At 36.4% G+C, this 25,796-nt stretch overlaps 2 protein-coding genes across 4 annotated transcripts in view; one reads left to right on the plus strand and one right to left on the minus strand.

The window, feature by feature from the left end:
- Positions 1–2,216, minus strand: part of myot (myotilin) — a 40,034-nt gene extending 37,818 nt beyond the window's left edge. The window contains exon 1 of one of the 3 annotated variants that reach the window (XM_065249137.2): positions 1,911–2,216. The gene's annotated coding sequence lies outside the window, so the exon portion shown is untranslated. The remainder of the gene's footprint in view (positions 1–1,910) is intronic. The other 2 variants (XM_065249136.2, XM_065249133.2) reach the window with 2 other exon arrangements.
- Positions 2,217–5,540: 3,324 nt separating this feature from the next.
- hspa9 (heat shock protein 9) lies at positions 5,541–25,400 on the plus strand. The gene is made up of 17 exons (XM_065249139.2): positions 5,541–5,800; positions 6,589–6,647; positions 6,738–6,825; positions 9,159–9,340; positions 11,044–11,168; positions 11,259–11,332; positions 11,475–11,581; positions 12,228–12,390; positions 13,444–13,536; positions 16,671–16,880; positions 16,979–17,206; positions 17,511–17,615; positions 20,555–20,672; positions 23,482–23,576; positions 23,659–23,751; positions 23,837–23,977; positions 24,110–25,400. The coding sequence occupies exons 1-17, from the start codon at positions 5,717–5,719 to the stop codon at positions 24,185–24,187; spliced, it is 2,043 nt and encodes a 680-aa protein (XP_065105211.2). The 5' UTR covers positions 5,541–5,716; the 3' UTR covers positions 24,188–25,400.
- The last annotated feature ends 396 nt before the right edge of the window (positions 25,401–25,796 follow it).

The raw sequence follows: 25,796 nt of genomic DNA on the forward strand, positions 1-25,796 counted from the left end.
AGTAAACCAATTAACGGGTTTTCCGTAGCATTTGTTCATTTTTTTCTGTTATATTACGAACATTTTTAGCTGTCGATATAACCTTGGTACCCTTACAAAAAGTATACATCTGCATATCATTATATCACAGGTAGCCTACATATTGGTACCAAATGTATTCAAATCTGTACCTAAATGGTATAAATTAGGACCTTTTAAAGGGTACTGCCCAAATGACAGCTTGGGCTCATTTTTTGAGCATTTTCTTCTCACAGTGTATGAGTTTAAACTCTTCTGTGTCCATTTACATTCCTTTCACTGGTACTCAGTAAAGAGCGGCTGTGAAACCTGAGGAGAGGTCTGGGCTAATTTGGTTGTGCCTTCTCTGTGTTAGATTTAGAAACACATGGTGCAGGATAAATCTTTCAGGCTGCTATGCAATGTGTCTGGCATCACCAAAGTGACATCCCAAACCAAAATTTAAATTTACAAAAAAATGTATTATTCACAAACAAGGTAGGTATCAATAAGCCTGTTACATTGAAGACTGCCGATCCATGTATTCATTTTAATCAGAAATTATAGTGCCCATACTCTTTGGTCATCAAAATGACATCTGAAACAGTCTGAACACTTGTTAATGTAGTGCTTATAATGATGCTTAGACAATACATGTTGTAGTACCAAAGACCTGTTTATAGAACAAAAATAAATAAATTCAAAGGGGACATGTCATTGAAATCTGACTTTTCCATGGCTAAGTGCTAAAATTGGGTCCCCACTGTAGGCATGGGCCGGTATAAGATTCTGGCGGTATGATAACCTTTAGCAAAAATACCACGGTTTCACGGTGTTGCGGTATTGCCATTGCAACACTAAAATGTGTTATTTTCAAATACCAGGTACAATAAAGCCTTTAAATTATAATATGCTTTCAAAACATATATAATATTTTCGTAATATATATTAAATGTAAACATCAAATCAATCACATGACTTCATGATTTAATGAATTTTGTATAAACACAGCTCATACCTTGGAGACGGTATCACAGAACATTTTAGTGGTTTTGAAACCTTGACTGTTTTAAACCTCGGTATACCTTGAAACCGGTAATCGGCCCATGCCTAGTCCCCAGTGCTCTATCAACCTAGAAAATGTGATAAAGCCCAGAAACGTTTTGATAAACCATTCTCTGCAAGCATTTGAAAAACTACGTCATTAAAATTTGGCTTCCCTTGTGATGTCAATAGGGGATCTTATTATAATAATACCACCCCTTAACCTGCACTATCCAACCACTGCACTGCCATTTAGTGCAAAGAGAAAGAGCAAATAAAAAACAGCAAATTTTTGCTCACACCTACAACGTGGCAATTTTAACATGCCATAATAAATTATCTATGGGGTATTTTGAGCTAAAACTTCACATACATTTTCTGGGAATACCAAATATTTTTTATATCTTAAAAAAGTCTTGTGAAATGTCCCCTTCAACTGAATTATGTTCTTTCCTCAACCATATATGCTTTATATTTACATTAAAGTATTTTTCTAATCCAATATTTGTCTGTTTATTATAATCAATTGTCTCAATACAAAAACATCTGAATATAGCATAATGTTGTTTGAGCCAAGAAAGCTGACACACACAAACAACAACGATGTCTCAATATCAGCACTAATGCCAGTTATATTTTCGGCACAACCATGTAATGTTCAGCCTTTAGAGATAAGCAAGATTATAAGGCTCTCTTGTTTATATTAATCTAAAGACTTAAATGGATAAACTCAAACATCGATATGTGAAATCAAAGCAGAGTAGACATTAAGCTGAACATACAGTGACACACATCTATTCTCCCAGCAGATAAACAACTTCTCTGCATGGCTCCCAAATGTGCACCTGTTTTATAAAGCTGAGCCTTACCCGTGTGTCCTGTTAGTGTAGAGGGACCAATAAAAAAAATCCACTGGACTGACAACACCACGGCTAAAGGAAGTTATGAAGACAAATTTCCCCACCTTGTTGCCCTCTTCACCCCTCGAAGAGAGTACACGGCAGGTCTTTATTTACTCCTCTGTTAGATAAGATGTCTCCTTTACATGAGAAGTGGAGACGGTATTCAGACCGAGCTATAGGTGAAAAGGATTCGGCAGCCTGACTGCAGGTTGTCTGGTTAGGGGTAAGGTGTAGAGTAAAGTGAGGAAGTAGTTCAAGTCCGTCTCAAATGACAGTGTGTCCATCTGACACAGCTGACTCCACAGTAAGCGAGTGAACTAAACACTTGGGTGTCAAATATAGACCATCCTCATGCTCTCGGCTTCCATATACCACATGCAAGAAGCTAACATGCAAGAATCTAATAAAAATAATGTCCAGGACACAGTTAAGGTTGTTTTAAAGCAATTGTAAAGATCAATATGTTGATTTCAGTGTGGGGACAGGAGGAAAGTTTTGTTTCACAGGGAAATCAGCCAGAAAGGAGTTGAGTAAGAGGAGTGACATCATTATTAACTTCAGTTAAGTCAGGGATATCTATGAGGTTTATAGACAAAACAACAAATAAGAAGAGTAGTCCTACATACATTTTCTTTTTACATTTTGTTGGTAAGAGTCCTTATAGATCATTGTCACATAATGAGGTAGATTAGCTTTAACTGACTCTAGTTCAGATGAGTGTTAGCAAAAATGGTCTGGTCTGTTGCACTGGGTAGCTGCTGTACATCTAAATTCACTTCAAGCTTCAGTCTTATGAATATTGAATGTAATCGAATGCACTTCATTTGAAAACTGGGACAACCCAAAAAAGGCATTTACCCAAGTATTTCATAATGGCCACAATACCTGAAAAACCAACTTAACAAACATATAAGCACTTTTTTCAAAAGGTCATCAGAAGAAACTTGGTTGGGGTGTAGAAGCAAATGCTTCATATGCTGGAATGAAAACTGGCTTTCAGGGATCCTGCTAATGTCATGATGAAGAAGCATTCGAGACCTCATTTAGCTTAAGCAAATCACTGCATAAATAAATGTGCTATTGGGACTGGGGACCTTCATGATTTGGTCAATGCTTTATACAAGACATTATAGGGAGGTTTCCCAGACAGGAGCTAGCTTTAATCAGGACAAGGCCTTAGTTTAATTGGGTAATATAACTAGTTTTAACAAACATGCCTTACTAAACACATTACTTGCGTGAATTTTAAGGCAAAAAAAGGGCACTGATGTCAGCTAAGATATGTCAGTGCAAGTTGTTTTCAGTTTGGACAGCTCTTACATTGAATTTAGTCTAGGATTAGTCTAATTCATGTCTGGAAAACCGCCCCTTAAAGTTATACACAAACCTAAATCCTAGTTAAGATAACATACACTGAATACCTTGAATAGGTTAACTATATTCACTTAATTTAGTAAACTCCGTTTAAATTCTAAATTCACCCAGTTTATTGAGTATGGGGTAATTTAAGTTCACTTTACTTGGTGCTCTGTGTTTAAACTGAACTCTTCGCTGTAGTTACTTGTATTTCCATCTGCTATGAACAAATATATTTATTTTTGGGTTAAGTAAAATAAAAGCAACATCTGAGTATTTAAAAGTAAGGTTTGGTTTATTGTAATTCTGCCTTGAGTGTATTCATTTTTTCATGTGGAAAGCATTAGGTAATCTGGGATCTCCTTACCCAATATTATTCAGATGCCTTAGGATACTCTCTAATAACTTTGACACAATTTAAACACTGTGCATAACGCCACCATGCACATTGTTTCATTATCTTCTTAAATGGTATCTGACAATAGTATGGTCCACCTTAGGCAGGCTATCTGCTTTGCTACAGTGCAAAACTGAAAAGAGCTATAGAAATAAATTGAGTTACTATGTCATAGTGCCTCCTGGTGGCCATTAAATCCCAGATTTAAACAGCTACTACAGTACTATGATCTGTGACAATGAAACTTTGTGTAATAGATGCTAAAATGTATTCATGCATAATAAGGTTTGAGAACACCTGCTTTGGCTTCTGTTAACAAAAATCTTGTAATAAACCAGAAAATAAATAATGTCAGGTGTCCCTAAATGCTATAATATCTGTCAAAACCCTAAAACTTGATTATTAGTTTTCCATAATTTCCCTAACTGGATCCATACAACTAAATACATAGTGTTTGGTGTTTATATATCACTAGAACAACTGACATTTCTGAAAAGTTACATTTTTTGAACTATGTAAATGTCCTCAGAAACACACTTACATTAGGAGCATAATTTCACTTTTGAACATACCAATGGTTCCAAGGGACATTATGATAATTTTTGGTATTAGCAGAAATATAATTTAATATCTTATTTACAATCCTACCTTAGTTACCAAATTTTGTGATCAAATGTCTTAATTTGTTGTGTTTTAACAAAGTGAGTTACAGCTGGGTTTAATCTTACTGGCTCTATAAGTATTGAGGTTATATGTTTCTTAATAAAAATAAATGAAAACTAAATAAAGGAATGAAAGATGTGGCATCTCATATTGTTACTAAGTTACAGTATTTCCATTTAAACCTGTTAGTAATCTTTGTTAGTGATTACATCACCCAAACCTTAACTGCAGTACCATTGTTTTATACCACAGTGCTGATGAAGGCTTTATTCTGATTGGTTGAGAAAGGTTTAACATCCCTTACAAAAATTTACAATGGTTTTACTACATAAAAAACTTGGTGAATGAAATGGTGGTTATTTTAAGACGGGTGTGTGGTTTACAAGCGGAATAATTGACCCTGGTCTTTTGAATTATTTGTAAATAATGCACAACTGTAGTTTACTCAGAGTCGTGGGTTTACCACCTTGGGTGTGCATTTTTTTTTCTTCGAATAATCGGATGGCCAGCGTCGTCAATTTTTCCTTACGTAAACATTGTAAAGTAAATTGAATAAAAACTAATCCCATATGATGCTTGTTTATAGATGGACTTTTATCCTTATCATCCTACTTTTCTTTATTTATTTTGTTGTATAGTTTTATTTTATAGTTTATTTTAGCTGATGAATATTAGCTGACAAGTGTTGTTTAAAACATGTTTTGAATGGATTTTTTGTTTCAGTAACAAATATAAGGCTAAGATTAATTAAATGTCTAAAGTTGAACCTAATGCCAAAAATGCATTTTAATAAATATATGTTTATTATTATAAACTGTTTTGGTATTACTTTGTATTTATAATAATAACTCTTATATGAATATTATTATTATTAGTAGTAGTATTAACAATAATACTGTTGTTAAATTGCAGGAGAATCATGACGAAGCTAAATGATGTAATGACTACAAAAATTTAAGTTTGACCTTCACGCGTGTAGTTTTTGACATCCACGCATGTGCCTTTTGTAAGCATATGTATTTTATCAAACCCATGTATATAATTTTACATCATATTTAAAACCATATAAATTCGCATAAACATTGGGCACAGCACATATTAAGTGATTTAATATAGTATAAATGGGATTACCTTTAAACGTTGTAATTACGTTCAGGCGCTCTTTGGCCACCTGTGGGGTCCGTCTGATACCCATGTGGTGTTGGATAATTCGAGAAGAGGGTTAGTGAGACTTCAGGCGCTACGGGTATTCATAGGCCTCCAGCTACTATACGAGAGATCATTTATAAGACATTAACCTGATTTATTAATATCTTTATCGCGAGGTTTATTTAGATTTTACTCGTATACACGCAAAATGTTATCTGTGGCGAGAACAGCAGTCAGGCACGTGTCGTGTGCTCAGAAGGGCTCGAGTAATGTGTCTCATCTCATCCAGAAGGTAAGTAATGTTTTACTTCTGCATTCTTCTCTCACAATGCACTTTTCATTCTGCTTCATCTGTTTATCTAGTGTCATGACGGCTAGTATTTGATCGTTTATGATCTGGAGTGTCGCATGTTAGTGCTGTGGGGTTTGGTGATAAGAGTGTGTGACATTTGACAGAAGTTTCTTGTAATGAGCTGATGCCATTAGAAGATCACACATCACATGTTTAAATCGCTACAGTATTCGAAAGATAAATGTTTTTATATAACGTGACCATTGCTTTGGAGGTCATTCGTTGTTGGGACTGTGGATTCAGGCACACGAGTGGCTTTGCATGACCTTGATGAAGAAGTGTCCCTGAAACATCCCCTCCCCCTGTATCCTGACATTAGCTTTATCTTATTCTCTTTCCTTTGTTGATTGGGTGTTCATACATATAATGCACAGCGTATTTGTACCCGTGTTACCGGTATACAACGTCAGTGTGCACGTGATCCCCCTTTAGTTCATTATGAAATCGATTCACATGGTCAGGCTAGTTTCGTCTTGATCTGTTCAAAGAGTCTACCTGTCTTGAGATTTGCTTAATTTCTATATGTCTGTTTGTCTTGCTGTTTTGTTTATCGATTTTTTTACATTATAATACCATATGTTATTTCAAAGGTTTTCAATGATTGTTCCTTGTAAGTTAAGAGCATATTTCCATAGGCTATTTAGTACAATGGTCTATTTCAAAGGACCATGCCACCGCAGTACTCTTATGAATTTAGTTTTACTGATGACTGTTTTGTTTTTATGTAGGCTTGTTGGAATGGATTAACTCAACAGACTTTGCAGACTGCAGCCAGACGTCATTATGCGTATGTCACCTTCTACAACATTTATTTACTGTATGATCATGATCTGATCATTTTACTAAGACTTTGTTTAATATGTTCTGTGCTTTTCAGGTCGGAGGCGATCAAAGGAGCTGTCATTGGTATTGACCTGGGAACCACAAACTCATGTGTGGCTGTGATGGAGGGCAAACAAGCAAAGGTGAGCTGGTACTGAAGTCAATCTGCTGGTTAAGATGTTGTGCCTTACCATACCCATAAGGTGCTGAACTTTAAGTTGTGTTGGAAAGACTGAAAATGTAGTAAGATTAAATTAGATATCTTTATTTGTCATGTCTCATACAATGAAATTAGTGTGCATAGTGTGACACGTGTTCATTCTGAAATCTAAATAAATAATTGTGCTTTAAGTACCATATGTGCATGCAATAATTTGCTGGTTTTGTAATTATGTTATGTTATACAATATTGTTTTTGTTCGTAGACCTTATACAGTAAATGTGTTAACAATGTTAATGGCATGTATTTTGAAACTGTTAAGATATTGTTTTAAACTGGTTAAAGTGCCCGTATTATGAAAAACTCACTTTTTCTGGGTTTTGGGGTGTTCATTTGTGTCTCTGATGCTCCCACACGCATACAAACTTGAAAAAAAAACCATCCATGCTGTTTTGAGTGAGATACAGGTTTCTGAATGTCCTCTGCCTTGAGTCTCAGATTGCCCGAGTTAAAACTCAGCTCCGTTGTGACGTAACAAAAAGTTTCGTCACATTCAGTTTGAATTTTCCTGCCCACCACCCCACTCGCAGGTCTCCACCCACCAGGTAGCTAGAGAGCATAGAGCAGTCACTTGAATGAGACCCTCTGTGCTGTTATCATCTCTCACGGAAATAACAGCGCTATTTGGATATTATGGATTATACTCCCGCCTACTTTTAAAAACAAAGTTTTAACGCGTGATTATTGGAACCCGGAGTAATCTTATATACAGTGTGTTAGGACGCAAACAGTCCTCAGATTGTAGGCGATAAGACCTTCATGCGAAATCTGATGTAAACAACAGACTATGTATCTATATTTCACGGATTATACGCATTTGTGGACAAAAATGGTAATTGGATGTATTTTATTGGACTTTCATGGATCATTCACACATCTGAAACAGACTGGATTCGATTCGCGATCGCTTTGTATCATCTCAAAGGTACGTTAAGTCACGTTATATTTTGTATGTTGTCATCTTCCGTCACAAAATACTACATTTATAATGCTAGAGCTAAAAGCTTTTTGCCAAACTAACCGAGACCGTACACCCCGGCTTTTCTGACGAGGCGAGCCTCTAATAACTTTACGGTCCGCATAGATATATAGACGGTCCGGACCTCCCGCTAGCTTCTAGCAATTAGCACGCGGTCCACAAGCAGTATACATCCCCCGCCGGGTCTTAATTTCTGTAATTTGCGAAAATAATGCGTTTGAAAATGTTTTATAATGGGAATATGTTAGCATTGTCCAGGGAAAACGAGTTTATTGTTGTGACTGCTAATGTAACATCACAATTTACGCTGGAATCATTGTGTGTCATGAGTTTCTTCTCCTGTAGTGTACTTATTAGTGATACTTTTCTGCATGATTTGTCTGTTGGCAACATAAACCGTTAATAATAATAATATATAAAATAATAACACAGTATGGTCTGTACTGCTCACGATACCACTGAGCATGCGCACGGGCACATGACGTTAGTAGTGGGGCGTGATCAAAGGAGCAGCAGCTCATAAATATGTAAGACTAGCTCAAAACGGCACAATCTGAACTGCCCTGAAACAGAGGCTACTAGAGATGGGTAACAATCTTTTCCTACAAGCTATTTCGAGCAAACAACTTTTGAAACATGCTTTATGGAACTCATACACCTATATAACTTGTGGAAAAGCAGTCATAAGATGGGCACTTTAAACTAACATTTAATTCAGCAATATAAAAACAACCAATTTCGATGCCCCATGCTTATAAAACCATAAAATATAAATCTTCTTTACTTTACCAATTATTCAGAAAAGTAACTCTGACTGTGTAGCTCTTAATGTGATAAAACTTTATTCATATCCGTGCCATTACAACAGAATGCAGCAGACACACTCACTTTAACGTTATCTATTAGTCCCTTATCCTGCCCGATTAAAACATAAACATTGCAAATAACGTCAGAAGCCAAAATTAATTTACATACAGATCCTAACAATTAATCTTGTGTGACTGATACGCTGTAAACCGGGTGAATTTAGATCATGATTTTGAATAACGCCCTCTGCCGGCTGGGAATATCAAGATGGCCGATCGAACTCTGCCGTTGGCTTCACCTCCCGCAGTTGCGTTAAGCTTTCTATGTGCAATCCAGTCATTTATATAGATCAGTGGTTCCATCTCGAGAAATTGTGATTTTGTTACACCTGCTATTTTTCAACAGTTAAGTTTCTAAAATCTGTTTAGAAATATATCATTGTTTCTTATTAAAATGCATTTGTGTCACAGGTCCTGGAAAATGCAGAGGGTGCGAGGACAACCCCTTCAGTGGTGGCCTTCACATCTGATGGCGAGAGACTCGTGGGAATGCCCGCCAAACGTCAATCGGTCACCAACCCGAACAACACCCTCTACGCTACTAAACGCCTGATTGGCAGACGTTTCGATGACCCTGAAGTTCAGAAGGATTTGTAAGATACTTTTATTTCCTATATGATTGTGAGGTATTGGTTTAAAATAAGCATATTTTAAATGAATCAAATCGCTTTGCGTTGGTATTTTGTTGTGTATTTGCAGTTATTCTTAAAGTGTCTGTTCAGGGAGCTACACTGCGACCAAAATGGTCGCATATGCGACCTTTTGAACTGCCGTTGCGACCCTAATTTTTAATGGGTCGCAAATGTGCTACCTAATGTTTTAGACAATATGCTATGATTTACTATGAGCATTTATTAAAACAGAAATGTGGATCTTAAGAATACGTTTTATAACATGCTCTGAGCCATCAACACGTTGGCTTCATTTTGCGTGAAAGCACGTCGTGTCTCTCCCTATCAGTGTGCGTTTGCGTGCTCAGCTGTTTCTCAATGAATTGGGTGGGACGCGACGCAAGCGCAGTGTCTTCCTTGTTTCTGAACTTGAGCAGAGGTCTTTCTTCACTGAGGACGCGGGACTCGTATGGTTCCGGGTTTATGTTTTAAATGGTCTGTCGGGTCCGGTTACGTCCTAGTTTAATTACTTTGGGTCCCAAGTCTGATTAATGTTGTGTTTATAACCTGAGTCGATCGGAAAACGTCCATGAGCGCTACCGCGCTAAAGCTCGAGTGCAGTTTCAGCGTGCCTCCGGTTTCTATGGCGATGGTTCTTGTTACGACCACGCGCTGCATTTTCTTTCTCACATTTTTTTAATAATCTTATTATTAATTAACCATATATTTTCTAAAACCATATCCATATTAAGTTTGGACAGAGATTGTAGCAAAAAGCAATGCTAATGTCAAGCCAATTGCACTGAACGAGCAAAGCAATGTAAAGTCTGTCACCGGGACAGCAAGTAGACTTTTAAATCTGAAATAATGAGTGGATTAAGCTTTTTAAATCGGCAAGAGAGAAATAGAAAGATAGAGCAGAAGCAGTAAAAGTGCCTTTCTAATAGAAATTATTACCATTATAACATCAGTCATAACATCAGTCACATTTATAATCTATAGACCTGCACTGTCTATTAATATACTATAGGCTACATAGTATTGTATTATATTGAGTTTGATAAAAGGGGTCTAATTGCTTCATATATCAGTGCAAAAACAGTAAGTGTTTTCGTGGTGCTTTGACAAACAGTGTCAGCTTTGTTAATGGCAAAGAAAGTTTGGGGTGGTTAGATTGATGAAATATAATGTGAAATTAATATTAATTTTCAATGAATCAAAGTATTGTGTTGTGTCACACATTATTAGTTCTACATCACATGTATAGTAGACCATTATTTGTCAGTGGGTAATAATTGCCCTTTTCACCGGCTACCACCACCAAGTAAATTTCAGATCTGTGGGAAACACTGCAACGTTTAAGAAAACAAGGCGGCATGTGGTTTAAAAGATGGCAAGTAAAATAAAAAGCATATCTGTGCAATACAGTTTCATATTGTTCATTATTATCCAGAGCGCCTTAATATAACTTGAAAAAAATATGTGCGACCAAATCATATTTTGCGCCAGTAACTGAAAAAGTTGGTAGCGCAAGTGCCACCAGTGGAAAAGGTTAGTGTAGTTCCCTGCTGTTATGTAGGCAGGTCACTATGTGGATAGAGCTGAAATGTGGGGTTAACTTGTCAACAGTTAACTTTGAGTTAACTGTTCACAAGAAAGTGAATACACTATGCTATTATTTACAGGAAAAATGTGCCCTATAAGATTGTACGTGCCTCTAATGGAGATGCCTGGCTAGAAGCCCACGGTAAACTTTACTCACCCAGTCAGGCCGGGGCCTTTATTCTCATGAAAATGAAGGAGACTGCAGGTGAGTTTGTGTTTACATCGGTCTGACAAACAAACAGTTTAAAGATAATCTGAAAGCTCCATCCAACCACCATCACTTTAACTTTTTCAGAGAGCTATTTAGGCCATAATGTCAAGAATGCTGTTATTACAGTACCAGCGTACTTCAATGACTCTCAGAGACAGGTAAACACTTTCTTCTACACACACTGTAATATTTGAATAAACTTATTTGTGTATATGCAGGTGTTTTGAAGTGATTCAGAGGTGGATGCCACCAGTCATGTGATACACTGATCTGTATTGTATTGTCTTGTCTTTGCTACAGGCGACTAAGGATGCTGGACAGATTGCGGGGCTCAATGTGCTGCGTGTTATAAATGAACCCACTGCTGCTGCTTTAGCATACGGGCTTGATAAGACTCAGGACAAAATGTAAGTATTATATACTCTTGCATTTAAATATAGATAGTCATGCTTGAAATATATATGAATGTGAAAAGTCTACTTTTGCAAATACAAGATTTTGTTGAATAATAAATGTTCACTTTTTTAACAGTGCATTTAAAGGGTTAATATCATGAAAATCTGACTTTTTCCATGTTTAAATTCTCTAATTGGGTCCCCAGTGCTTCTATCAACCTAGAAAATGTGATCAAGATCAACCCAGTAAATTAGTTTTGGTAAACCATTCTTTGCATCATGTGAAAAAATAATTCATTGAAATTTGGCTTCCATTGTGATGTCAGAAGGGGATAATACCGCCCCTTAATCTACACTATCCAACCAAGACACCTGCCATTTAGTGCAGAGATCAACTAATTCGCATTTTAAAGGACACACACAAAAACGGCACATTTTTGCTCACACTTACAAAGTGACAATTTTAACACTTTTAGGCACTCTGGGGACACCAAAGATTTATTTTACATTTTAAAGAAGTCTTGTGAAATGTCCCTTTTTAACTTGAAGGCTTAATTAAATTCATGATTAAAGTTTTTGATATAGTGGTGTAGTTCAGATAATATATTTTTCGTGTTTATTAATAAAATATTTATTCAATGTCTTTGATTCATAACAGAATTGCAGTATATGATCTTGGCGGTGGGACGTTTGATATCTCTGTACTTGAGATCCAGAAGGGTGTATTTGAGGTGAAGTCTACTAATGGAGACACGTTCCTGGGTGGAGAAGATTTTGATCAGCACCTGCTCAGACATATAGTGAAGGAGTTCAAGAGAGAGGTTTGTGTCCAGCCTTTCGAAAAAATTCATTACTTTGACCTTACACTCTAAAAATGGCTGTGTTATTATTTTTTTAACTATAATAGGTAAATATTGGACAGAACACACTGCTGGGTTAAAACTTACCCAATGTTTGGTTGTTGTTTTGCAACCATGGGTTATAATAATCCAGCAGTTGGGTTAAAAAAAAGACATTTTTGGAGTGGGGATATATACATTGCATTGTAAAAGTAATGAGTTAAAATCTATGATAAACTGTCCCCTATTTGCCACTGGTACACCATTTCTAAAAGGAAAATCACAGATGTATTTGTGAGAAATTGGTGATTATACATAAAATACAAGGCAGAAGTTAAATCTTCTTAAATTGAGCTTTTATAAGTGATCTGGTAAAGTCATACAGCTGTTCTCATATCGCAAAATATACATCGCAGGAAAACGTAACATTGCAATATAAGTTTCCCCCCACTATCGTGCAGGCCTAAACTGACTGAAGTAGATGGGTGTTAGCATAGATTTTTATGGTTACTGTTTTGTCAGAAATGTTTGTTTTGATGTTTGGATAATTTTTGAGGCAAGGTTTAAGTTTATTTATTGTAGTCTATGGCTTTATGCAGCATTTAATTGTAATTTATTTACACTCATGTCTGATAAAGTTTTGAAGTTGAGTTAAAGCTTAAGCTGCTGTTAGATTTAATAGTTTAATTTGATAGATTAGATAAGATTTTCCTCTGAAGTTACAGCTAATTAGGGCTGCCCTGTTATGGGCAAAATCATAATCACGATTATAATAAATTTATCATATCAGGATTATTTAACATGATTTCTCTGTGACTTTGAAAACATGCATTTATTTAACCTTTTTATAAAGTAAGTGGTGCAACATGTGTCAAAACAGTGGTGCCTTTGAAGTGTCTTACAAACATGGCAGCACGCAATTACAAAAAATTTAAATCAAAAACAAATAATTGCACAGCCCTACAGCTGATGATATAATCTTGTTATGAGTCAGGTGGTCTAATCTGGTCCCTTGTGGTCTTAATCTTATTGCAGTCTGGGGTGGATCTGACCAAAGACAACATGGCACTGCAGCGGGTGAGAGAGGCGGCAGAGAAAGCCAAGTGTGAGCTGTCTTCATCTCTGCAGGTAAATACATCAGGGTTCCCGCGGGGTCTTAAAAAGCCTTAAAAGCATTGAATTTAATGATTTGAAAATAATACCTTAAAAAGACTTTAAAAAGTCTTGAATTTTGATGTCTGGGTCTTAAAAATTCTGCTTTATGTAAATTCTCCATATTGTATTTTTCCTTAAAAGTTTCATTTGTCAACCATAATTTGATTAAATCAGGGATGCAAACACATCGCTTTTCGGCGCCTCACGCTTTTTATTATTAATGGCGTTTTGGTTGCGAGCACATCGTGTCTCTTCCGATGAGTTTGCTGTACGTTCACGTGCTCTCTGTTTCTCTGTGAATTGGGTACATGCGACATGAAGCGAGTTCAGTGCACATGTTTCTGAACTTGAGCAGAGTTGTATGCATTGATTAGAGGTTTTCACGGAGGACCGGTCCGATTAACATTATGTGTAAAACCCGAGTCGATAGGAAAACGGCCGTGATCAGAGTCAGTCAGCGCTAATGTTCACGTGCAGTTTCAAGCTGCGTGCCTCCGTTTCTATGGCGATAACAACTGGCTTGAAAGTCACGACCACTCGCTGCACTTTCTTCCTCTCTCCCTTTGTTTAATAATATTATTATTAATGAACCATCTTTTTAAAAAGTTTGCTCAAAGATCACAAAGATGGTAGCAAAAAAGCAATGTGAATGTTATTTAAGCCCATTGCACGAGCAAAACTCAAGCTGACTCTAGATATAAAAAAAAAACGCAAAGCTCTAATACTGTATAAAGTCACCAGTCACTGGGACAGGAAGTAGACTTTTGAATCTAAAATAATAAGTGGATTAAGCTCTTTTAATCTGCAAGAGAGGCACTTTTACTGCTTCTGCTCTATCTAAAAAAGGAAAGATAACTACATAAACCATTATAACAGACCGGTCACATTTATTATCTCTAGACCTGCACTTTCTATCATTAATATACTATACATATAATTGTATTCAATAGATTTGATAAAAGGGGTCATCTACAAGGATTGCTTTATATGTCAGTGCAAAAACAGTAAAGTGTTTTTGTGGTGCTTTGACAAACATTGTCAGCTTTGTTAATTTATGGTTGGATTTATTAAATATAATGTGAAATGAATATAGATGAATGTAGCCAGATGCAAGGCCCTGGACACATTGCAGGTGGTGGCCAGGAAGAAGAGGAAGAAGGAGTAAAGCAAGAAGAATGCTAGATAGTTCAATAAGAGTTTTGGTTTAAAATTAAAAATGAAATTGAATATTCCAAATTAATCTTTGTGTATTTTGATTTTCGAATTTCATTTTACTCTATATGCCTAGGTAGGGGTGCGAGGGCTTCGATTACCTTTCTCTTTTTTGAACATGTGTTTGCATTCATCTTTTACCCATTTCACTTGAACTCAAGTTCAAGATATTTTGTTTTTCTTTGCTGGTAGGGACGTGAAATGGGTATTCATTTTTTATATAAATGGTCTTAAAAAGGTCTTAAAAAGACTTGAATGTAACTTGAAGAAACCTGTAGGAACCCTGATACATGCTAAATATTCATGTTTATTTCTTTTGCTTTTTATTGATGCCATCAAACAAGACAGCAATAATACTCAATGAAATAGTTTAGGTAATGTAAAGAAGAACAAGAGGTTACATTGACCATGTTCAAAACCTGACAGAAATATAAACGCTCTGTACAGCATGTGGAAATGTGAAATTCACGTCAATCGGATCACAAGTGGACGACGTTAATGCCAGGTGTAAACGGTGTTCAAAACGTTTTGAACTCATCCACTTTCGACCACTTTCAACCACATCCAGGTAGTCGAAACCACTTTCGATCGGATTGCTTTGGAGTTGCGGAACGCATATGTGGTTGAATGTGTTCGAACAGCCACACGCGACCGCCTTCTATCCGCCCATTTATCTAATCTGAGGTACTGAACACAAGTTTTACGTCTTTTTTTGACTTCTGGCGTGAACATACGGTGAACAGCTCTATTTTTAGCCTTTCATTGATAAACCTAAAGCGGCTGATCTCCGTAGTTTCGTTTTGAAAGCCTGTGAAAGTTGCGCGATCCTATTTCATCAATTGCGCTGAAAATTCAGAGAAAGCTCTTACATACACGCGTACAAAACACTGTGCAGCACGTTTACTTGCTAAACAAGCAGTGGACTCCGACATAATATTAGTTTGCGTCCATATAAACTCATAATTACTTCCGCCCGGGTTTGAATGACAGCAGAGAGACTCGCCCACCGTCTCACAGACCATCCCCTCATAGTATTCAGGACAGAAACGGTCGAAAGTGGACAAAAGAGACGGATTTAAATACCAGGTGTAAACGTAATGTGTCTCTCTTGTCCACTTGTGATCCGATCGATGAAAACACATCTTAATACCAAGTGTAAAAAGCCCCACTGATGTAGAGTATTTATGATGATATACCTGAAACTATTAACCCTAATTGAGAGTATTGTAAATTTAATAAAACCATGGTTCAATATTTTAGGGGAAGAAGGGGCAGACATACACATTCAGAAAATTGAACTGAAGTTTATTCTTATAAGGCACTTAAAGGATTACTCTACTTTCATAAAAAGAAATACCAATCATTTACTCACCCCATGTCAACCAAGATTTTATGTTTTTTTTTTTTGTTTGTTTTTTTGTTTAGTCAATGAGAAATTAAGTTTTTTGAGGAAATCTTTCCAGGATTTTTCTCCATATACTGGACTTTATTGGACTTCAACAGTTTATAGTTTTAATGCAACTTAAAAGAGGTCTAAATGATCCCAAACGATGCATAAGGGTCTTATCTAGCCAAACCATTAAATTCTATTTTTTATGAAAGTCGAGTATTCCTTTAAAAAATGCTGGTTTATTTTACTCATAGGAGGGCTTACTCATGCAGCGCTGCATGAACCAACAGCCGGATAACATCAAAGTACCGCGAATAATACAAAGTGTAATTTAGTCTCGTTCTCGCGCCACTGTGACGTCATCCACCTGTCAGTTCTAGCGCCGCTGAATAAAGTCGAACAAGTCTTATATATATATTTTTTTCTTTGAGCCCTGCATGCTAGTTTTGCATGTGACACATGAAATCCACTGCAGAGCTGTAACAGTGTCTTACATTACACACAGACTGACATCAACCTGCCCTATCTGACCATGGACGCCTCCGGTCCTAAACATTTGAACATGAAGCTGACACGCTCTCAGTTCGAGGGAATCGTGGGGGATCTCATCCGCAGGACTGTGGCTCCCTGTCAGAAGGCCATGCAGGACGCCGAAGTCAGCAAGAGTGACATTGGAGAAGTTCTGCTCGTAGGAGGAATGAGTCGAATGCCTAAGGTAAGGACACGTGCCACTTAAACTAACACGCAGAACTGAAAAAGTCTTCCTAAAGAAAGCAGTGTATAGACATCATTATCCTTATACTCCATCACCAGGTCCAGCAGACGGTGCAGGATTTGTTTGGTCGTGCTCCCAGTAAATCCGTTAACCCGGATGAGGCCGTGGCGATCGGAGCAGCTATTCAGGGTGGAGTTCTCGCTGGGGACGTGACGGATGTACTTCTCCTGGATGTTACTCCTCTGTCTCTGGGCATCGAGACTCTGGGAGGAGTCTTCACCAAACTCATCAACAGAAACACAACAATTCCAACCAAGAAAAGTCAGGTATGTAATAAGAAAGTGTGTAAAATGCTAAGGTAATTGCAATGCCTGCTTGTTTTGGAAATTGGGAATTAGCACCAGTAGTTTTGTTTGTTAGGATTATAAAGGAACCAAACGGTTTTCTATGATTTCTTTTGGTCTAGGCAATGTGAATACTTCTAAATTAAATTAAGTACGATTATAAATAATGGGATTAGTTTAATGAGCTTTTTACTTTTTTTGCTATTAAGAATCTGTGAAAACATAGTTTAAAATTTGGGTGCAAGAACAGTGTTTGATTTGTATTTGCATTTGTTGATGTTTTCAGGTCTTCTCCACCGCTGCTGATGGGCAAACTCAAGTCGAGATCAAGGTTTGTCAGGGTGAGCGAGAGATGGCTGGAGACAATAAGCTTCTTGGACAGTTTACCCTGGTAAGTTTTTAGCTTTTCATGCATATTTGAGCCACTTTTAAGCTTTACAAGGGTCCTGATTTGGTGAAATGTTATAGAATGAATTGATTGATTAAAACATGGTGACTTTGGGCCTGTTTCAATAAGGGGGTTCAACCAACTTTGAGTTAAAACTTAAAACTCTTAAGTTGACTTACTCTGAGATAGGAAACTCTGAGTTTTTGGTTACAGAACAGCTGATCTGAGTTAGTTCAATCGACTCTGAGTGTGTTAAGTCCAAGTTAAGCGCGTGCACAACAACTATGAAATGCCATCATCAATGGAGCTCCGATATTACGATTTACCATGGCAACAGCATATAAAAAAGAGGTCTAAATCCTTTTTACTACTAAATCTGAAGTGTACAGCAACTACAAGCATATATTTTAAAGGAAAAGGTTGTTGTTGGAAATTGCTACTCTAGTAAATGCAAACATTTAATTTTTCATCACGGTTAAAATATCCGAAGTAAATAAACTGAGGACAGTACGTTAATTATATTAATTTTCATGCAGATGCAATCCGATTGACAAAAAGATGACAGCAGCTCAGCTAAAAATGAAATTAGGCACAAGACTTGGACATGAAATGTTTGTCATGAATAAAACATAAATACGCCAAGCAAGTATTCAAACTCATGTCTTCGACAGTACGTCTGCACACATCACTGCGCACAGCACTACCCACTGGACCAGCGATAATGATGAGTGGATTCATATGTAATGTAAAGGAATGTAAGGCAACTGTTCAGATGTGAGAGCACGGCCACAAAGGCTGATATTAGTCACTGCAGTCATTTTAGATATATAAATATCCTTAAAAGAAAAATAATACCGCTCACATAAATGCTAGTTGATATGACAAAAAAACACTCGGGGGACCAAAATCCTGTCACCACATAAATATAACGTTCTACAAATGAATGCAGCATCATCATCTACAGGATCCTCTATAAAAGCACATGAAATTTTAGTCACTTAGACGGTCTCTGCACCTTTATCAAATTGGCTTTACTAGTCATTTCAGTATACTGTTTACATTTCTTTTTATTATTTAAGTGTAATTTATAAAATATATCAAGCACTAAGGTAAAATAATTTGCACTGGAAATTTGATTATAACTTAGACAGCTAAAAAATATATTTTACAGTGTACGTTATATAAATGTGTGCAATGAATGAATATACTAAAGCAACTAACAAGATTAAACACAGCTACTCCTTTAAAAATGGGGAGGAGATCCACAAAAAAAATCAGAGTTTACAGGATAAAACCTGCTCCCAACCAGGTTAGGTTCACAGAGTAAGTTCCTTCGGAAACAGACTTGACTTAACCCTCTGTCTCAGGTTTAACCTACCTCTCATTTTAAAATGGAAAGCAGAGCTCAAAATTAACTTTTTTATTTGGTAGCACTGGTGCTCCCAACTTTAAAGAGTTAGGAGCACCAGCAAAAATTTTGGCGCACTCATCCAAAAATTATGAAGCACCAGAACTACAATGTATAGACGGTTTCAGCAATAATAACATAAACAAGCGGCTGTCGCGGTCCGCACGTAACTTCCGGTAAACTCCGCTAATAATACATAACAACAAAGTACTTTTAACGTAGTTTATTTATATAACAAGCAAAAAAACAACACATAGATTACCTAGGAAACCAAAACATGTGTTTTTTTCGACGAGGCATTTGTTCAAGAGATCAGTTTAGCAACTAGTCAAAACGAAACCGGAAGTAAGGTTCGGATCCAGACGTGCATCACGTGCATAAGATGAAACCGTCTATAAGTTAATAGATTAATTTTATTAAAAATTAAACACCACAACTGGGCTTTACACATCCTATGGCTAGGATTTGAAATGTGGTCTTTTTTGCTGCATAGATTCCTAAAATAATACCCAAATGCTGTTTAAATAATATAGCAGCAATAATAATTTAACAACACAGGTAACATAATTATGATTACAATAGAAAATCTAGCAAACACGTAAACCACTGATTAATTGTGACATTACAAAAGTGTCCCTAATATAGAAGGCTAATATATATATTGGTATTTATTACTGCATTACCAGGATGCTATTACTACTATATAGGCAATGTTTTTAAAAACATACCATAAGCATTGTCGTGTTTCACCTCAACATGGAATACAAGGATGTTTGTCGGATGTCCCTCAAGCAGGATGCGCACATACATCATCAAAGACTATTTGATAGACAGGTCGGTGTCTCCATCAATAATGAATACATTTGTCACGACACTTCTTGTGTTTTGGCACTTTCGCCATGTTTAAGCAAGGTCTCGCGCTTAAAATGTGTGGATTCCGCCACCAACGCCGTTTTACCTGCAACCTCCGTTTCACAGGATTTACAGTAAACACAGTAACATCGAGCCATTTTCATAGCGGAGCCACTCGTAATCTTTAAGAAATTATTGACATTCATATTAGCCAATCTGCGCTCTTCATTAAACGCAAGAACTTAATGGTAAAATTTGATTGGTTATGTAATGTTGGAGAGAATGCTGAACCTAGAACAGCACACAGCATACACAATCTGAATCAAGTCACACCACAACAAAATAGGCAGTCGCAAAAATGCTCCCAAATATATTTTAAGGTCGCACAGATTACATTTCGGTCGCATATGCGACCAAAACAGTCGCAATTTCGAGCCCTGGAAAGTTTTCCTCATTTCAGAGTTAACATACTCAGAGTTTGCACTTAACTACCTTTCTGGAATGGGTCCTTTCTGTGTATTTAAAAACATATATTATTTTTCCTTGTCATTGTTACACCACAGAAAAAAAATGCAACACAAGTAAATAATTTCATTTTTGGGGAATGATCTTTTTTAATAATGGCTTATTTAATATAGTATTAGTGTAGCAATAGGTGTGATGTGTTTTGTGTAATAAACAGGTGGGCATTCCTCCAGCTCCTCGTGGAGTTCCTCAGATTGAAGTCACCTTTGATATTGATGCTAATGGAATCGTGCACGTCTCTGCCAAAGACAAGGGCACCGGCCGTGAACAACAGAGTGAGTCTGTGTGATGTGTAAAACACAAGAGATGTTAAAGTCCAAGTGAACAGAAAGACGTGATCAACTTCCACATTATTTTTGAGTCAAGTCCATTTTCACTTAAAGGGGCTGTCCGTAAGTTGAGAAATTTCTAACCGTTACTGACACCAGTGGCCGTTAAAGAAACTGCAGCCAGTCTCATGCTCGTTCTCGGTGGGCACACTCGTACGAGCATGACCACAACAACCAGAGTTGCCATAGCAACCACAGACAGCTCATTGAGATTCACCAGCATGTTTACAAATGTAAGAAAAGTTACAGGACTGTAAGGTTATTGTTTGACAGACCATATTTTAGCAAAATGTTGCAGTGCTACTTTATATTTTCAACAGAAGTCTACTTCTAAAAGTTTTGTAACACGACACTGTAAAACACACTCCCGACACTCACAATCTTAATGCACTCGTGCTCTGAATAAAGATAATTCATATAAGAAAGTAACTTTTGAAACGGTCCTTTGCTACATGCTATCGTTAGCATTACACCACAAAATAAATGCTATCGTTAGCATTACACCACAAAATAAATGCTATCGTTAGCATTACACCACAAAAACAATAACATAATATATTACAGATGCCCTGTAACTATGTCTTACCTTTGTAGTAAAAAGGAAACCTGCTCAAGGTTTGTTTTCATACCCAGCGCTGACCGGAGCTCCCTCCAAGAATCAAATGCCAATCCCATGTTTAATCTTGTCTCTTCCCCGACGCCCGTTCACGCACTATTTTGTCCGCACTAGATAAGGATTTTTTTTTTTAACTTACGAGGAGTTTCCATAAGTGTCTGGATTGTGCTGGAAGTTGGTTGCTTCTTTCCGTCTACAGAGTCCATTTGAAACATGCTAGCGATTGCCGCTGTTTACTAATGACTGCCGTACGCGTCTATATGGAACGCCCAGGTAGACGAGTATGGAGGACCACAAGAGTCATGCAAAATGTAATAAAGAACTTCAATATTTAATAACTACCTGGACAATAAAAATAGCAATTAATAGATTTGTTTAAAAATTCATTAATTAATCTATAAATAAATAGACAAAGTTACAAAAAAAATCATTATGTAACATTTTATTAGGCAATAAAAAATGAGATTATAAAAATAACGTAGAAATGAAATATTAATCCATTAAGAAATAATTCAAAGTAATATAACAATTTATAAAAACAACATAAAATACTCAATAAGTTCATCATTTTAAATTGCATTTATAAATTCTTAATTAAATAATGGAATTTCAAATTGTATTTCAAAAAGCGATTTAAAAAGAGAAATAAATAACTGGATTTATAAATTGAATTACAAATACAGGTTTAAATTAGGCATTTAAAAGGGCATTTCCGTTTGACTTTTCTGTTTTCATTTCTCCGTTGGTTCTCCTTATTCTTTTCGCTATTGGATTTGCTTTTCGTTTTAGCCTCTCTATTTAGCTTTTCCGTGACTCTTTGGTCCTCATCTGAGATCTATAAATCTGCGCATGACGTACAATCAGAGCCAATCAGCGAGCTTGTTACATCCTCCTGGCCATAGCTAATTTGCATTTCTCATTTGACCATTTGCAAGGACCCAAAGAGTCACGGAAAAGCTAAATAGAGAGGCTAAAACGGAAAGCAAATCCAATAGTGAAAAGAATAAGGAGAATCATTGGGAAAATGAAAACAGAAAAGTTAAACGGAAATGCCCTTTTAAATGCCTAATTTAAACCTGTATTTGTAATTCAATTTATAAATCCAGTTATTTATTTCTCTTTTTAAATCGCTTTTTGAAATACATTTTGAAATTCCATTATTTAATTAAGAATTTATAAATGCAATTTAAAATGATGAACTTATTGAGTATTTTATGTTGTTTTTATAAATTGTTATATTAATTTGAATTATTTCTTAATGGATTAATATTTCATTTCTACGTTATTTTTATAATCTCATTTTTTATTGCCTAATAAAATGTTACATAATGATTTTTTTATAACTTTGTCTATTTATTTATAGATTAATTAATGAATTTTTAAACAAATCTATTAATTGCTATTTTTATTGTCCAGGTAGTTATTAAATATTGAAGTTCTTTATTACAGTTTGCATGACTCTTGTGGTCCTCCATAGACGAGCACGCGCATGACGTCACATTTTGAATTTCGCGCTAATTCGGACCCGACTCCTTCAAACAGAAAAGAGCCTACAGGCTGATAGAGACAACCGTGGAGGACACTCAAGGTGTCATTCTTTCTATTACATTATGGTTGCCTCATAAATATACAAATGAAAACTCTATCTTAAAGATTTTTTTAAGTAATAAGTTACATTCAGCCCCTTTAAGGGATTAAATTGATTAAATAGAAAAAGAGGCGTTTCATTCAGAGTAAGAACTCATGGCAGACCTAACTTTTGGGGCGGAGTTAACAGATGATCCCGCCCAAACCTGAAATCATCAGAGAAGGGTCGCCATAAGAGGGCAAAAGTACATTTTTCAGATTTTGATTAGTTTGAGGGCCCGTCAATCTTAAAAAAAAAGTTTAAAGGTTGCTAGAAAAATCTATGAGAATAATGTGCTTAGTCAATACATTTTAAGTGTGATTAATAGTAAAGAATTAACATTTATTATACAGATTCAAATGTTTTTGTAATTTTTTTATTAAAACATCGGTCAGTTTTGCAGTTTTGCTTCAAAATGAGAACTGATTTGATCTTAACTTTGCTTAGAAATCATATGAGATCCACCTATTTAAACGTGTACACTTTTGTTTTTTGTTTTGTTTCTTGTTCAGTTGTCATCCAGTCATCTGGTGGCCTCAGCAAGGATGACATTGAGAACATGGTCAAGAACGCAGAGAAATATGCAGAAGAGGACAGGAGACGAAAGGTGGCATATCAGTGTTTTCCAAAGCACGAGCAGATTTCAAGTTGTTTGCAGAATTAACAACATGACCATTTTTCATTTGTAGGACCGCGTTGAAGCTGTAAACATGGCTGAAGGCATCGTTCATGACACGGAGTCTAAGATGGAGGAGTATAAAGACCAGCTACCAGCTGATGAGGTGTGATGCCTTTTGTAATATGTACACAATTCAATGCTGACACACTAGTACGGGTTATATAAAGCTTTGTATTTGGCTCCCGTAGTGCAACAAGCTGAAGGAGGAGATCGCTAAAGTACGCGAGCTGCTCTCACGAAAAGACACAGAGACTGGAGAGAACATCAAACAAGCAGCAACAACTCTGCAGCAAGCATCGCTCAAACTCTTTGAGATGGCATATAAGAAGGTAAACCTGCTGATATACCAATGATGAAGTCTTTACAGCTATGAAGCCTTGATCAAATTAGGACAGGGTGTTGCGCAAAATAGAGATGTTAGAGGATCATTGGCCTCATGCTGTTGGGTTTTGTGTTTGCAGATGGCATCGGAGAGAGACGGCAGCAGTGGTTCCAGCTCAGGAGGAGAAACGGGAGAGAAGAAGGAAGGACAGCAGTAAAGCTTTTTTCATCTGGAGTTTGGTGTGGGACTGAATGGCTTGGGAGCAGAAATGGGTTACCCTGAGCATCATACAAGTTATTCTCACATATACTGTGTTTTTGCAGTAAAACCTTCAGTACATCTATTATAAAGTCTCCTCCACCTTGTACGTCTTAGAAATTTAAATTCATTTACTGTGTATGTCTGCTCGAATCTTATCTCAGAGCAAAATGTGCAATTTTTTTGATTTTTCCATTCTGGGTTTAAAAACAACGTCTATGTGATTCATATGCACGTCGTAGACATAAGCCTTTAGCCATACATTCCAGCATTTTGACCGGTGTTATACTGGGTGACATCAAGCAAAGGTGTAGTGTGTTTTAAATCCACACCAATATTTTTTTGTTTTTTAATTCAGTATTTTGAAATATTTGATATGTTCTTGTTAGAAGTGAGCAGGCTGTGTATGTATGGCTAAACTGCTTTAGGATTTCTACAGTGAGTATGCTTGACGTGTCTGGGACATCAGTGTTCTGGAGCTGTATCTGATCTGCCTACATGTTCTGTTGCTTGGAAAATAGTCGTCTGTTGTACATTTTAGACTCTTAAGTACATGTCTGAGGTGGAGTATAAAACTATTTATGATATAACAAAATTCATAGTTGAATTTTCTTACTTTGCACTTGCTCATCATACCATCATCAAGAAAATGTATTGATCCTACATCTGATCTTTGGATCACAGACTAAGGCAATACTATCTGGGTTACTGCCAAATTTTTCCTGTTTAATTCTGGACAAATTAAGGAAGATATGCTCCAGATGCACATGAGAGGGAATAGACACCATTGCTTTACATTTGACAGGAACACAATAAGAGGTGTTGGAGGTTTGCTTTTTGAAGTTTGTAATATGTCGCTGTTATGTAGGTCTGTTAATGTAAAAAAAATCTTAAGACTGGCGTAACGGACAGATTGGTTTAAATTAAATAATCGTTCTGTTTGTTAAACTATTGGGGCATAACAGCACAAACTGTACCACACAACCCATCTGCTCAGTGCTTTATCTGAAGATGATGAATGGCTCAAGGATAGAGAAGTAACCTGTGATTACAGTAGCTCTGTACAAAAACTGGTGTCTGTTGAAAATGTTAAATATGGATTTCATTGACTTTAATAGTTTGAAGTAATATTCCAATGCAGTCTTTTATAATAAAAACTGATTAAACTCTGACTTGTGCATTGTGTTTCTAACATTAGTGAATATACTTTTGATATCCCATGACATAGGCACAGATCCTGTCTGTTCTCTTGTGAGACTTATGATGTATATTAAGTAAGTTGTATTGTCTGACAAAATTTTGATTGGCTCCGTTACCTTTTAAATTAATGTAAAGCTAATAGCTATTCTGTACAAAAACAGCTTAGTTTAGACTAAATGTGCAGCCGTGTTGCTCTGTGAATAAGCTCTATATGCCTTAAATTTCTGATTTTCTTCAGTTTCTTCAAATCACCTTTTTATTAAAATATGCCAGTGCCGTTGATTTGTCTCAAGATACACACCATAACTCTTTTTTGGAGGAATGTTTATAAAATATGCTTAAATATCTTAATTTAACTAAGGCCTAGT

This window comes from Paramisgurnus dabryanus, chromosome 16 (assembly GCF_030506205.2).
Source record: "Paramisgurnus dabryanus chromosome 16, PD_genome_1.1, whole genome shotgun sequence".
Taxonomy (NCBI): Eukaryota; Metazoa; Chordata; class Actinopteri; order Cypriniformes; family Cobitidae; genus Paramisgurnus; species Paramisgurnus dabryanus.